A 14,022-nucleotide genomic window follows, 5' to 3' on the forward strand; every position below is an offset into this window, starting at 1 on the left:
GCACTGACCACGGGCGTGCCAGCCCCTCCCGCCTCCTCCTCTGGGGCCAAGTCAGAGGTGGAGCCATCCTTGTTGTCCTCCTTGTCCTCGTCAGGGTCGGGCGGCTCTTGCTTCACTGATGGCTGGCCTGGGTCTACTGCCTGGCAAAGGTGGGAAATGGGCAGTTGTCAGAAGGGCAGGGCTGGCCTGAGGGAAGTGTCCCTACCAGCCAACCTGTCCTGTGCTGATACTCCCACTCTGTCACACCTGAGCACAGAAAAACCATCTCTCTGTCTACAGACCTTTCCCATTCCTCACAGATTTCCACTTTTCTGTTAACTGGGCAGCAAAGCAGGCCAAACTAGCCTGGGGAGGGGGAGGCATCTGTCAGACAGGTGGGATAATTCTGTGAGAGACTGTAATCACCACACCTATTACTGTGTTCACAGAACCACCATCATGGCTCCCCATCACTCTGCTCACAGACCACCCATCACTGACCCCCACCTTGCTGGGGCAGCCAGGCAGCAATACAGGAGAAGTCAGGATGGCTGTGCCCGGTGTCCAGTCTTCCTGGGCATCCGCCTTCTCTTGCTTCACCTGGGGTAAGGCCACAACCCAACTCAGGCCAGGGCACTGGGCCTCCTGTGTGAAGGAGGATGGCAGCAGACTTGGTCCCAGCTTCCCGGCACGAGGCTGGGTGGGGTTGGGAAGGGCAGGATAAGGCAGGACCCTCACCTGCAACCGAGTTTCTGCGGAAGCCGGGGCTGGGCCAGGCACCTGCACGGGACTGCTTGCACCCTCCCGTAAGAACACAAGGTCAGTGCCAGGTGGGGGCAGCACAAAGCCACTGCCTGCTTCCTCCTTCACTGGAGTCTGGGCTCGGTCTGGTTGAGCTGCGGGTGTGGCCAAGGGAGGCTTCAGGGTCTGCCCCAGACGGGGCCTTCGAGTAGAGACAGGCCTCTTTCGACGAGGGTGAGCTGGGGGCGGCGATGCCCCATCTTCGGACTCTGCCCAGACACTTGGCAGCAGCCGCTTCTGTGAGGAGAGGTGGCATGTTATGGCCACCAGGTACAATACTACACTGCCCTGATTGTCAGGCCCAACCCCATTAGTCCCAGCACGGAATCTCCTTATGGATGAGCCCCTCATCACACAGGCTGTGAGTCTCCTATTGGCAATGACAGTACCTCCCAGTTTCCTCATTTATTCCAGCACAACGTCTGCTAATTGGTGGCAAACCCACTGCCCCACCCACCACTCTGAAGCTGCAGTACCTACCTGGCCTGTCCCCTCACCCACCAGGCCTGCCCGCCCCTCCCAGGCATCGGGTGGCAGGGGGCACAAGGGGGAGACTGGCTCTATTCCTCCCACCCACCAGACCTTTCCTGCTACACCCACCATAGCAAACTGCAGGCACTGGCGCCAGCGACACTTCTGGCGCTTCTGGTTGCTGCCCCCAAATTTGGGCTTGTCACAGCAGAAGTCGCAGTGGCCACAGTCCATCCGCCGCAGGCAGGCTGCACAGGCTCCACACTTGCGGTTCTGCCGACGGTTTGTGTAAGGCTGCTGGGAACAGGGGGTGCAGGGGCTGTCACTAGGATAGTGACAGTGCTGGTCCTGTTACTCGTCCACCAGCCCCGCTGGGGGAAATTGGTTCGACACTAGTCTTAGCCTGGCTCCCCACTAGTCACACCTCCTGTCTGCAAGTCCAGCACCAGGCGGTATCATTGTACTGAAAGGCCCTTGATACCATGAGGACGGTGGCTGCTTCAACACGGTATCCATCGTTCTATCTGCTGGCCCCCACTAGTGACCAAGATAATGTCTCTGACCCCCGCCTCCAGCAGAATCTTGCAGACGCTCCATTAGCTCCCATTGCTGCGCCTGCTCATCCTATGCGGACTTCAGGCACTGTGTCAGCTTTTTTCCTCTGCGAGTCCCATCAGAGCGTTGGTTCATCTGACACCAGGTTCTGTCACCGCACCTGGGGATCCCATATTAGTTCCTACCCAACTGTCTGCTCAGCCCATACTAGAATCTGTCACTGCGCTTTCCTATTCCCCTATGAGGCCCATTGCAGCATCTGCTTCTTTGGGTTAATCAAGCACCCTGGGAGAGTCTAGGCTTATTCAGGTAGGGTGAGGCCACTCACTAGCTCGTCCTCGTCTACACAGTAATAGATGAATTCAGCAGGTGGCGAGGGGGCCAGGGCTCTGGGGTGCTGCAGAGGCAAATGGGGTGGGGTCAGGGCAGGTAGTTGGTGAGGTTACGGTTGTGCCGTCCCCCTGCCCACCAGGGCCTCACCAGCTCTGGAGACTCTGGAGGCTGCGGTGGGGGAGGTGGAGGCGGTGACTGGGCTTGGGGTGGACGCCGCCGGGGCACCACCTTGGAGTCGTAGCCTCCCCTGCGGCGGCCGTGTTTACCCTGAGAGAAAGGCAGAAGGCAAGTTTAAGTTTGGTGGCACCAGGCAGGCACAGACCAGTGCCCTCCCCTCGGGAGTGCAGAAAGCATGCGAGGGGGACAGGCAGGCCGAGTGTGGGCTGAGACACTCACTGCAGGGGGAGCCACAGCGAGGGCAGGGCGTCGCTGACATCGCTGATGGTGCCGACGGAGGCGGTGAGCAAGGTGCTGGCAGACAGGGGCAGGGAGGTGAAGCCACAGAGGTGAGTGTGAGGTGGGGGAGAAAAGAAGACATGAGGTGGGCAAGGCCAGTTGGAAAGAAGCAGCAGCAGCTTTAACAGCAGAGTAAGCTCTGCCCCAGCCCCACCTGCACCCCCCACCGGCCCCTCTGCTCTGACTTACCCGGAGGCAGCGCCGCTGGACACACTTCCACTGGCGCCGGAGCCCGGGGCGGGGAGGGCGAAGGCAGACTCGACAGCGGCCACAGTCCTCTCGGGTCTGACAGCCCCGGCACACTCCACACCCTCGGCTCTGTGGGGGCCGGAGGTGTGAAGCGTGGGGCCAGGGCTGAGGGCCTGGAGCACGGGTGAGCCTTGGGCCCACCCCACCTGCCTGACTCACCCTTTCCACAATCCGGAGGCACCGTCTTCGCTCACACTTGCAGAACAGCCCCGAGGCCACATCATGGGGCAACTGCAGGAGGCAGGTGGAGCAGGCCCCACAATCTTCCTTTACCTGGCAGGCTGTGCACTCCCCGCAGCCCACACGCTGCCAGGAATGGGTGGGGCAAGGTCACGGGTCCAAGCGGAGTGGCTTCAGAAGCACTGCCCCTCACGTGTCTGCTGACCCCACAGTGGCCCCCATCACCACGTCTGCTGGTCCCCCGTCTGCCTCATCACTGTCTGGTAACTAGTGATGAGCCACCATCACTGAGGCCATAAACAACGTCTACTCTCCCCTGTGACCCTTATCACAGTGTCGACTGATTAACTTCCATTACTGTCGACTGCCTGCAGCTAGCTCCCTACAAAATGACCCTGACACCCAGCGGATCCAACACTGTTCCTTCAGACTCTGACCAGTCCCCATCACATCCTGCTCCCACCGCACACTTGTGAGGAGGAAGTAGGCTGTGCTTACCTTAAACATCCTCTGCTCCCGATTGAAAGCGATCCTCTGTGCTGCAGGGAGGGAGAGAGAATGTTAAAGGAGCATCAGGTATCTGACCTCACGACTCCCTCTGCTCTGTCATCTACCATTCAGTCCCCGGCCAGATATTGTATGCCAGCCTGACACCGAGGCTGCTCCAGCTCTACCTCCCAGTACCCCAGCGGTCACTCGCCTCGGCAGTCCTTGCACAAAGTCTTGAGCCGCTGCCTTCGGGAACCATCTCCTGAAAAGCTGATTCCACAGTTCTCACAGCATCTAGGATGAGAAACATGGGTGTGGGGCCGAGTGTACCCCCAACCACAACCCTCACGGACTTGACTCTAGCTCAACACTCACCCAGGGGCAGGAAGTGAAACTGGGACTGTGTCAGTATCAGCCTTGGTGTCATCCTTTGGTGCCTCCTTCCTGACTTCATTCTTCTGAGGTCCAGCCTGACACTTCCGAGCCTTGGCTGGCTTCGAAGGCTTCTTCCGCTTCCTGCTGGTGATGGCCAAGGAGTGGGCCTGGAGATAAGAGCAAGGGCAGGAAGGACAGAGATCAGCGGGCGGGTGTCAGGAGGCTCAGTCACCCATGCCCGAGTACTCCACACCATACAGTACCTTGGGGGATGGATAGCAGAGGACGCCTTGTTTGAAGTCAAAGAGGGTGAGATCACATGCAGGGCCCAGGTATCGGGTCAGCTCAACTTTGCTTCGGATCTTGTATCCTGTGGGGCTGGGGATGGGCCAGGACAGGTTGGTACCTAGCTGGAGTCACCGCCACTCCACCCACACAACCCTCCCACAGGGCTGGTGAACAGGCCTGTAGAGCTGATGGTATACAGGAAGCAGCCTGGGATCAACCTGTGAACCCCAACCAAGAAACTACCCCAAATAACTCCAAACAGCAGGAATGTAAAAGGTGTATAAATGCCAGTGTGTAGACAAAGATTAATAAATAATATAAATGTAAATGGATATGCACAGATTTATGACGTGTGCTACTACTGGTATTCCATATAAGTGAAAGGAAATACAAATAGCAGCAGAAATTAAATAACCTACATGTATTAGCATTATATACTACGTATACAAACAAATTTATACAAGAAAAAAACATGTTTTAAATATAGCTGGCTCTTGAACAACACATGTATAAATTGCACGGGTCCACTTACACAGGAATTTTTTTTCAGTAAATATATTGAAAATTTTTTGGAGATTTGTGACTACTTAAAACAATTCAATGAATCATGTAGCCTAGAGATATTGAAAAAATTAAGAAAAAGGTGTGTCATGAATGCATAAAATATATGTAGATACTATTTTATCGTTTACCACCATAAGATATATATACAAAGTCTATTATAAAAAATTAAAATTTACCAAAACATGTACACAAATACTTAGGATCATACGTGGCACCATTTAAAGTCAAGAGAAACGTAACAAAAGTAAAGACGCAGCATCACATCACAACTGCACAGTCAACTGTAGCCCGGACCGTACTACTATAACCATCTCACAGCCACCGCCTGTTGCTGCTGCGGCCACCTCAGGTGTTGCAAGTATTTACTTTAAATGCCATGGAAGACTAATCATCTCTGTGAGCAGTTTGTTTCTCCACAAAATTGAGCATCACAGTAGAAAGTGACCCCTTGCAGTTGTTTTTCTCATGTCATTTTCATTATATTTAGTGTAATACTGGAAGCTTTTAATAATACCTTGGGACCCGTAACAAAGTGATACTGGAAGTGCTTCCAAGAAGCAGAGAAAAGTCATAACATTACAGGAAAAAGCTGAATAGCTTAACATGTACCATAGATTGAGGTCTGCAGCTGTGGTTGCCCGCCAATTCAAGATTAATGAATCCAGTATAAAGTGAAAGTGAAAGTGTTAGTCGCTCAGTCGTGTCCGACTCTTTGTGACCCCATGGATTACCGCCCACAAGGCTCTCCTGTCCATGGAATTCTTCAGGCAAGAATACTGGAGTGGTTTGCCATTTCCTTCTCCAGGGGATCTTCCTGACCCAGGGATGGAACCTGGGTCTCCTGCATTGCAGGCCGATTCTTTACCATCTGAGCCACCAGGGAAGCCATCCACTGTAAGGACTATTATTAAAAAAAAAAAAAAGGAAATTCAGAAACTATCGCTGCAACTATGCCAGCAGCTTGAAAACCTTGTACTTTTTGAAAAATATGTTTTTATCTTGTACTGAAAATGCAGCTTTTATGTGGATGCATGATTACTGTAAGAAAGTCATACCTATAAATTATAATAAGATTTCAGAAAAAGTCAAGTCATTATATGACAACTTAAAACAGAAGGAAGGTGAAGGCTCTAAAACTGGGGAATTCAATGCCAGCAAAGGATGGTTTGGCTTTACAAATGTCAAGATAACAGAATAAGTGGCTTCTGCCAACCAGGAGGCAGCAGACAAGTTCCCAGACACCACTAAGAAAATCACTGAGGAGAAATGCTCTCTGCCTGAACAAAATTTTAATGGAGATGAAAGTACCCTATTCTGGAAAGAAAAAAAAAAGGCGCAAAGGACATTTATTAGTAAGAAAGAGAAGTGAGTACCAGGATTTAAGGCAGGAAAGGAAAAACTAACTCTATTGTTTTGTGCAAATGCAGTCAGGTTTACGATCAGGACTGCCCTTATTGACAAAGCTGCTAACCCTCAAGCCTTGAAGGGAAAAGATAAACACCAGCTGCCAATCTTTTGGTTGTACATGAAGGTCTTGACAGTGAGAATCATTTTCTTTTAAATGGTTCCATGGATGCTCTGTCAGGAAGTCAAGAAGTACCTCACCAGTTAAGGGACAGCTTTAAAAGTTCTTTTGATATGGGCAACGCCCCGCCCACCTAGAACCCCATGAATTCAACAGCAAAGGTGTCGAAGTGGTTTGTTTGCCCCCAAACACAAAGTCTCTAGTTCTAAATCAGAGGGTCATAAAGGACCTTTACGGCTCCCTACTCGCAGAATTCTATGGAAAGAATTGACAACTCTATCGAAGAGAATCTTCATAGACAGAACATGCTAAAAGTCTGGAAAGATCACACCATTGAAGATGCCATCATCATTATAGAAAAGAATGTGAAAGTCATAAGTGCAAAACAGTAACTTTCTGCTAGAGAAAACTGTGTCCAGATGTTGTGCATGACTTCCCAGAATTTACAGCCAAGTCAATCAAGGAAATCATGAAAGAGATTGTGGATACGGCAAAAGTCTGGGAGAGGATGAAGAGTTTCAAGACACTGATCTTGGACTCAAGAGCTAACAGGTACCACACCAGAGGAATTAACACACAACAACTTGATGGAGATGACTGCTGCTGAACCAGTACCAGATAATGAGGAAGATGAAGGAACAGTGCCAGAAAAAAATGATATTAGACAATCCAGCAGAAGGGTTCTGATATTGAAGACCACTTTTTATTTTATATGACATGGGCACTGAAATTAAAAAAAACAGAGGAAGAAAGATTGAGACAATGTAGAAACATTTTTAGAGAAATGAAAAAGCAAACAAGTCAGAGAGAAATCACAGTGCATTTCTATAAAGTGACACCAAGTGTTTCTGCCTCTCCTGCCTCCCCCACCTCCTCCTCCGTTTGCCTCTGCCACCCCTCCTCAGCAAGACGAAACCCCCTTTCTCTGCCTACTCAACATGAAGATGACAAAGATGAAAACCTTTTTGATGATCCACTTGCACTTAATAAATAGTAAATAATAACCAGGCTGCACAGTTAATACTTAACTATCACATTTGTGGGTGAGTGTCTTTGTGTGAAAATCTAACAACTGTAAAGCAAGAACTGTATGAGAATTTCCCTGGTGATCCAGTGGTTAAGAATCTGCCTGCCAATGCAGGGGACAGGGGTTTTGATTCCTTGTCCAGGAAAATTCCACATGCCGTGGGGCAACTAAGCCCGTGTGTTGCAACTACTGAAGCCGAGGCACCTACAGCCTGTGCTCTGCAACAAGAGAAGCCACCACAATGAGAAGTCCATGCCAACAAAGAAGAATGGCCCTCACTTGCCGTAACTAGAAAAAGCCCCCGCGCAGCAACCAAGACCCAGCGCAACCAAAACAAAAGAAGAACTGCATGAGACATTTCTGTGTCACCATCATCATCATTGCCCAAGTATTCATCTATGCAAGACTCGAAATGGATAGCCTATCTTTATTCAGACATTTATAGGTGAGTGGTAGTTAATATAAAATTAATAACGTGTTAGTTTCTTACTGTTTTATAACTATGCTGTCAAATAATTACATTACCAAACAGTATGCCTTGCTCCCTGGTTAAAGAAATTGCCTATCATCACAGGTAAGTAGCTTGAAAAAACCCCAAAATGCAACAATGTAACAACATTGTATCATGATTATAATACTGTTTGTCATAAAAACTTTATAACAATTTATTCATTAGTGTACAGGCTAGGCTACCAGAAAGCAACTATATTGTGCCTTCTTAGTTATCAATGCATGAATTGTTATACCTGTAAATAAACATAAATTTTTCATATTATGTTTTCATTTTTGATATCTGATATTAGTAATACATATAAGATCTACAATGCCTTGTGTCATATAATATTAACGTAAGCACTTGACAGTCAGGCAACTTATCCTGTAAACAGATGATGTAAATTTAATGTATTGCTAAATACAGTACAGTGCTGTGAATGAACTTTTTCTTCCTTATGATTTTCTCCTTTTTGGACTGCACCACTCAGTCTATGGGATCTCAGTTCCCCAAACAAGGACTGAATCTGGGCCACGGCAGTGAAAGCCTGAAATCCTAACCACTAGGCAACCAAGGAACTCCCACATGATTTTCTTTAATCTCTTCTCTAGCTTATTGTCCCACAAGAATACAGTATATAATACATACACCATACAAAGTACATGTTAGCCAATGATTTGCTATTGATAAAGCTTCCAGTCAACAGTAGGCTTAGTTAAGCTTTTAAGGAGTCAAAAGTTTTATGTGTATTTTTGACTGCACAGGGGATTGGCTCCCCTAATCCCTACATGGTTCAAGGGTCAAGTGTATGTGTACAAACAATATACATACAAATACATGTGTAAACAAATAAATGCAACTACATATAAAACAAAGCATAAGTCACTGATGTTGGGAGACAATACTCCACAGGTCAGTCCCATTTTTGCATGTCTTGCAAGAGAGGCACTGACTACTCTTTGCAACGAGCTATCTTTTCAAGGATGTGTGTACAGCATCAGCCTTGGAAGATAAGAGATAGGGTGTTCTTCCAGAGCAAGGGAAGGCATCCTTACTGTCCTAACGTTATTAAAGATTGGATTCCTTAAGCTTGGAGTTCCTTTCCTACAACAGTGCATGTGCAGATGCTAATTAAGTAGCCCTCTTCATGTCACCCTTGGGAACTGGCGTTTGGGGAACTGGCACAAGAATGATGACATACAGATACTGCTGATGCAGTGAGTAGTAAACTGTTGTTCACCTCTGACCTAGGGGTCCCATATCTCCTACTGGCATCCCCAAAACTGAAACACACTCACTTGTTATCTTGCCCTAATTTGCGTAAAACCTCTAGCCTCTTCCATTCTCAGTCACTGCACTTATCTTGAAAGTTTTATAAAAACTGTAAATACATGAATAAATGTACAATACAGACATAAAAATATTATGTTTATTTATAAGCATATAAATAAATGTAATTCTAGTTACAATTTATACATTCCTCTAAGCAAACAGCAAATTACACACAAATAAAGAAAATTTAATAACTACATGACTAATATATTCTAAAAGACCTCGAATCCTTAAACATAACTTTTTTATAAACACATATTTTCATGTATTTATAGTCAATTCTCATTATTCACAGTAGTTCTGTTCTATAAAGTCACTTTGAACACTGAATTAGTGAGTACAGAATCACTGATCCTAGGGGAACTACAAGTTAGGTTTCTGTAAGCCTCTGGTCACATTTTTGTCAACCAATCAGTATATTACCTTGTTTTATGTGTGTTTCTGTTTAAAGACACCTTGTTTAATATAGTCCTCTTACAAATAATTAACTACATGGCCTTTGAATGATTTAACACTAGCAATTTTGGAAGCCATCTGTGTTATACAGGTTCCTTTGTCAATGTCCTTGTAAACCAAGCCAGCCTCATCAGCACTGAAAACCTACTCTTCCTCATAACCCTTTTCCTGTATACCACCTATCAGGTGTTTTTTAAAATTCTTCCATGGACTTATCTGCAGAACCTGCATCACTTGCAAATTTAACACTTTTCACAAAGTCTCACCTTTGGAAACATGTGAGCTAGCCAGCACCAGGTGAAACAAGCTTACCGTTTCCGTAACCCTGGGAACATGACAGCTGATGTCCTTTGCTTTCGGCTTCACCACACTGTCCATGAAACTCTGGTCACCATCTCATGGATCCGCAGATTTAGCCACTTTTCCACCTTTTCCTTAGCTTCATCATGTACTATAGCCATTACTTTAGCACTTCCTGGAGCAGCCTTACATACTAATTGGCTAATTTCCTCTTCTTTTTGTAGATATACTGCCTTTTGGATTCATTAACATTGAACTCACAGCCAACAGCACTGCGACTCATGCCTGAACAAAGCTTATTTAACATGCATTTTCTCCATATGGCACAAAACAGACTTCCAGCACTTAGCTCACTGGACAGCACTTCAACACTACACTTGGGGGCAACTCTACAGAGCAAAATCACCATTAAAAAGTGAAAAAAACAGAACACTAAATAGCCCTCAATAAGGATACTTGTTTACAGCATAAAAGCTAATATAAGAAATCTTCAATCAGTCTTGGCTGGGAACACATACATCAGGCAACCTATTTTTTGCCACTCTATGCATATCCACAAATGATCATGAAAATACAGTGAGTATGACTTCGGGGATACAAACAACAAATCTCAGTGAGTAACCAAATCTTCAAATATAGAACCTGCAGATAATAAGGATCAACTGTACATGCATAATTTAACTATCCATAAATCTAATCACACACCCCTGATTTCACCCTGCCTAACCAGGTTCAGCCCTAACCCTTTTGTCCACAACCCACCCAGTACCTCTGGTAGTAGGTGTCTGAGCGTCCACAGGTAGCACCTGACTTGCGAAAAACCTCACGGCGCTTCCAGCCGGGGCCCAGGGCTGGGCAGTCCAGCCAGTCCTCAGCCATGGGGACCACAGGAAGAAGCAGTGGCCTGCAACACTGAAGGGGCAATGGGAAAAACTGAGGCTTTAGAAAGGGACATGTTGTGCCCCAGGCCACACAAACCTGTGTTTCTATTCATGCTTGTTTAAGACCTAGGACCGGCCACAAGCAACTGGCCAACACAGGGAAGGGTAAAACCCCATTCCCACTTTGTTCTTCCCTGTCCTGGGCCCAGAAGCTTGTCATCCCCACCCCGCTTCTTGACCCAGCAGCCCCATCCTCAACCCAAGGGTCACCATCCTCAACGCATTCCTCACTCTTACCATCCTAATCCCCAGTTCCTCCCTGGTCTCAGCCAGAGAGACCGCGTTCCTCCCATCTCTAGCGCGAGAGGCCCCCACAGGACTTGGCTACCTCAGTACCCTAACCTCCCATTCATTCCCTTTCTTGACCCAAAAGTCACTAATTTGCTAGTCTTTTAACCCTCCCATTCCTTTCCTGTCTGCTGTCCTCTTATCCTCCTACCTCAGTATGACTGCCTCCATTTCCCGTGTCCTCTGCCAAAGAACCCCCAGCTCCTCTGCATCCTGAACAGCCCCTCATTCCCTCTGTACCCTACTCCAAACGCCTCCCCATCTCACTTCCGCTCTGTCAGTGTTTTGAATCCCAATTGCTTCCCAGGTCTCCGAACCCTATTTCCCTCTTCTGCAGTTAACAAGTTTCCTTCGGAGTCCTCACCCTCCGTTCCTCTCATCAGCTTGAGACACCCTGATTTTTCCCTTCAGCATCTGAAACACCCACCCCATTCCTCTCCTCTTGGTCCAAGACCAAGCCATCCCTAACTGTTGCCGTTCTGATCCCCTATTTCTCACCGTCCTCCATAAGAGACCCACGTCCCTCCCTTTCAGCATTCCAACTCATTTCTCCCTGTCATCAGCCCGAGGGCCGCTCATTTCTTCCCTTTAGCATCCTGGACCCCCATTTCTCTTTCCTTAACCCGAGACGCCCCGATATCTCCCCTCAGCGTTCGGATCCTCCCCGTGCCTCTCCGTCCTTGTCCAAGAGCCCGACACTTCCACCTGTCAGCCTTCAGAGCCCCCAGTCCTCCCTGTCCTCCGCCTAAATCTTCCCAAGACTCCCTTCAATATTCCGAAGCCGCCATTCCTCCCACTCATCGGCCCGAGGGCCCTTCATTGCTCTCCGTCAGCGTTCTGAGCCTCAATCCTTCCCCATTCTCCGCCTGAGCGGCCTCTATTTCAACCCGCCTTGACCGTCTCACCAGCTCGGCTCCCGGCCGGGACCTTCCCCCGCTCTAGGTCCGCGGACCCATGGCGAGAATCTCGCCCGTGGCTCCCGCCTTCTCCGGCTCCTCGCCTTCCTCCTCCGCAGCCGCTTCCTCTGAAGCTTTAGCTGTCGCCGCCGCGGCCGTTCGTTGCTCCAGGAACCGGAAATCCGCTGTCCGTCTCTCGGGCTCCGCCCCCTGGCGGGACGCCTGCGCGCTAACACCCCGGAGCGTGGGTCGTGAGGCGGCACGCTCCACGCCTGCGTGTTGAGTCCGGCGGAGGAGCGCGTCCCTTTAGACGGGGCGTGCTGCGCTTGCGCACTGACGTCCAAGGAGGCTCGCGCCTCTTTAGAAAGCGCTGCGCTTGCGCACGTCGCTTGTGCTCCTCCGCCCAGCTTGTGGTCTTGTGTGCTTTCCTATCCCAACCTGAGGGGAGGAGGATTGGGATGGATTTAGTCTCTGATTGGCGGTCCCCGCGAGAGGTAACTGGGAGGGAGGGGCGGAAAAGGCTGGGTCTGTAAGCTTTCTTCGCCCACTTTGTAACCTTGTTTGCGCGAGTGTTCTGCTGTTCCTCCTGTCAAGGAAAAATGAATCAGTAGTCCGTCTAAAGGAGAAATAGGAAATTTTATTTGCGACAACCTGAGGGCTCTAAACCTAAAGACAGTGTTTCGGAAAACTCTATGGATTGTTCCACTTGCTTTCATTGGAAGACACATTTATATATATTTTTGAATCGAAGGATATGTGTGTGTGTGTGTGTGTGTGTGTGTGTGTGTATATATAAATAATATCACAGTGACACATTTTACATAAAGTTCAGAAGAGATATTATGTAGGTGGACCACGCTGACTCAGTGTTTTTCAGCTGCATCTTGGGACTAGGACCCACAATTCTGCCTCTTCCCTTTTCTGCATGATTGAGCTTTAGCCTACTCAGAAGGAATGCGCCCTGCCAGAGAAGCTCAGTATCAACTTTTACCCTTGCCTTCGTTTGATAGGAAAATTGGAAGAATGCCTTTTGCTGATGCAGACGGTTAATGATTTTTGAGGAATAAAAGTTGTGAGAACCCTAGGGGAGGGGGAATAAAAAAAAATCTGGTTCCCGATAGCATGGATGTGCTTCTTCGTTAGTAATGAAACCAAGGGCTAACCTGAGAAGACCCGCCAAACCTAACCTGCCATGCTTACTTTCAGTTGCTTGCTTTTAGTTGATTTTAAACTAAACTTCCACTAGCTTCCTTATATGTAATACCTCTGACATATGGATCACTGTAGTAACAGTTGCTTAAGTTGTTTTTCAGTAACATGGAGCCGGTTCTTGGCCAGTTCAGACCACTTGAGACTACCGACTATCCAACTGGGCCTGCATGAGCATCAGATGGATGATGTTTTAACATCACAGGGCAAAAAACTCCACGCTCAGAACATGCTAACACTGCAATTTTATGAACATGTCTCCTATGAAGAGCCATAAAGCTTGACTCAGTTCAGTTCAGTTGCTCAGTCGTGTCTGACTCTTTGCAACTGCATGAATCACAGCACGCCAGGCCTCCCTGTCCATCACCAACCCCCGGAGTTGACTCAGACTCACGTCCATTGAGTCGGTGATGCCATCCAGCCATGTCATTCTCTGTCATCCCCTTCTCCTCCTGCCCCCAACCCCTCCCAGCATCAGAGTCTTTTCCAGTGAGTTAACTCTTCCCATGAGGTAGCCAAAGTATTGGAGCCTCAGCTTCAGCATCAGTCCTTCCAATGAACACCCAGGACTGATCTCCTATAGAATGGACTGGATGGATCTCCCTGCAGTCCAAGGGACTCTCGAGAGTCTTCTCCAACACCACAGTTCAAAAGCATCAATTCTTCGGCGATCAGCTTTCTTCACAGTCCAACTCTCACATCCATACGTGACCACTGAAAAAACCATAGCCTTGACTAGACAGACCTTGGTTGGCAAAGTAATGTCTCTGCCTTTTAATATGCTATCTAGGTTGGTCATAACTTTCCTTACAAGG

General features: G+C 48.2%; 1 protein-coding gene across 29 annotated transcripts in view; it reads right to left on the reverse strand.

Moving 5' to 3' along the window:
* The window catches only part of LOC129549846 (cilia- and flagella-associated protein 53), a 63,275-nt gene extending 51,127 nt beyond the window's left edge, over window positions 1–12,148 (reverse strand). For 5 of the 29 annotated variants that reach the window (XR_016036716.1, XM_055417353.2, XM_088833466.1 and 2 more), the window contains exons 1-14: window positions 12,008–12,148; window positions 10,643–10,785; window positions 4,152–4,266; window positions 3,889–4,055; window positions 3,725–3,807; window positions 3,523–3,563; window positions 3,004–3,150; window positions 2,785–2,913; window positions 2,287–2,406; window positions 2,135–2,203; window positions 1,381–1,548; window positions 718–1,017; window positions 487–624; window positions 9–140 (exon numbers count right to left, since the gene is read on the reverse strand). Coding sequence is in view for 28 of the 29 variants with exons in the window: in XM_055417353.2 (XP_055273328.2) it covers window positions 9–140; window positions 487–624; window positions 718–1,017; window positions 1,381–1,548; window positions 2,135–2,203; window positions 2,287–2,406; window positions 2,785–2,913; window positions 3,004–3,150; window positions 3,523–3,563; window positions 3,725–3,807; window positions 3,889–4,055; window positions 4,152–4,266; window positions 10,643–10,752 (1,719 nt within the window). In the remaining variant the exon portion in view is untranslated. Of the gene's footprint in view, window positions 1–8; window positions 141–486; window positions 625–717; window positions 1,018–1,380; window positions 1,549–2,134; window positions 2,204–2,286; window positions 2,407–2,535; window positions 2,611–2,784; window positions 2,914–3,003; window positions 3,151–3,522; window positions 3,564–3,724; window positions 3,808–3,888; window positions 4,056–4,151; window positions 4,267–10,642; window positions 10,786–12,007 lie in introns of all 29 variants that reach the window. The other 24 variants (XM_055417355.2, XM_088833468.1, XM_088833472.1 and 21 more) reach the window with 9 other exon arrangements.
* Between the last annotated feature and the right edge of the window lie 1,874 nt (window positions 12,149–14,022).

Source organism: Moschus berezovskii, chromosome 28, assembly GCF_049115385.1.
Source record: "Moschus berezovskii isolate FMDL1 chromosome 28, NW_MosBer_1.0, whole genome shotgun sequence".
NCBI classification, from domain to species: domain Eukaryota; kingdom Metazoa; phylum Chordata; class Mammalia; order Artiodactyla; family Moschidae; genus Moschus; species Moschus berezovskii.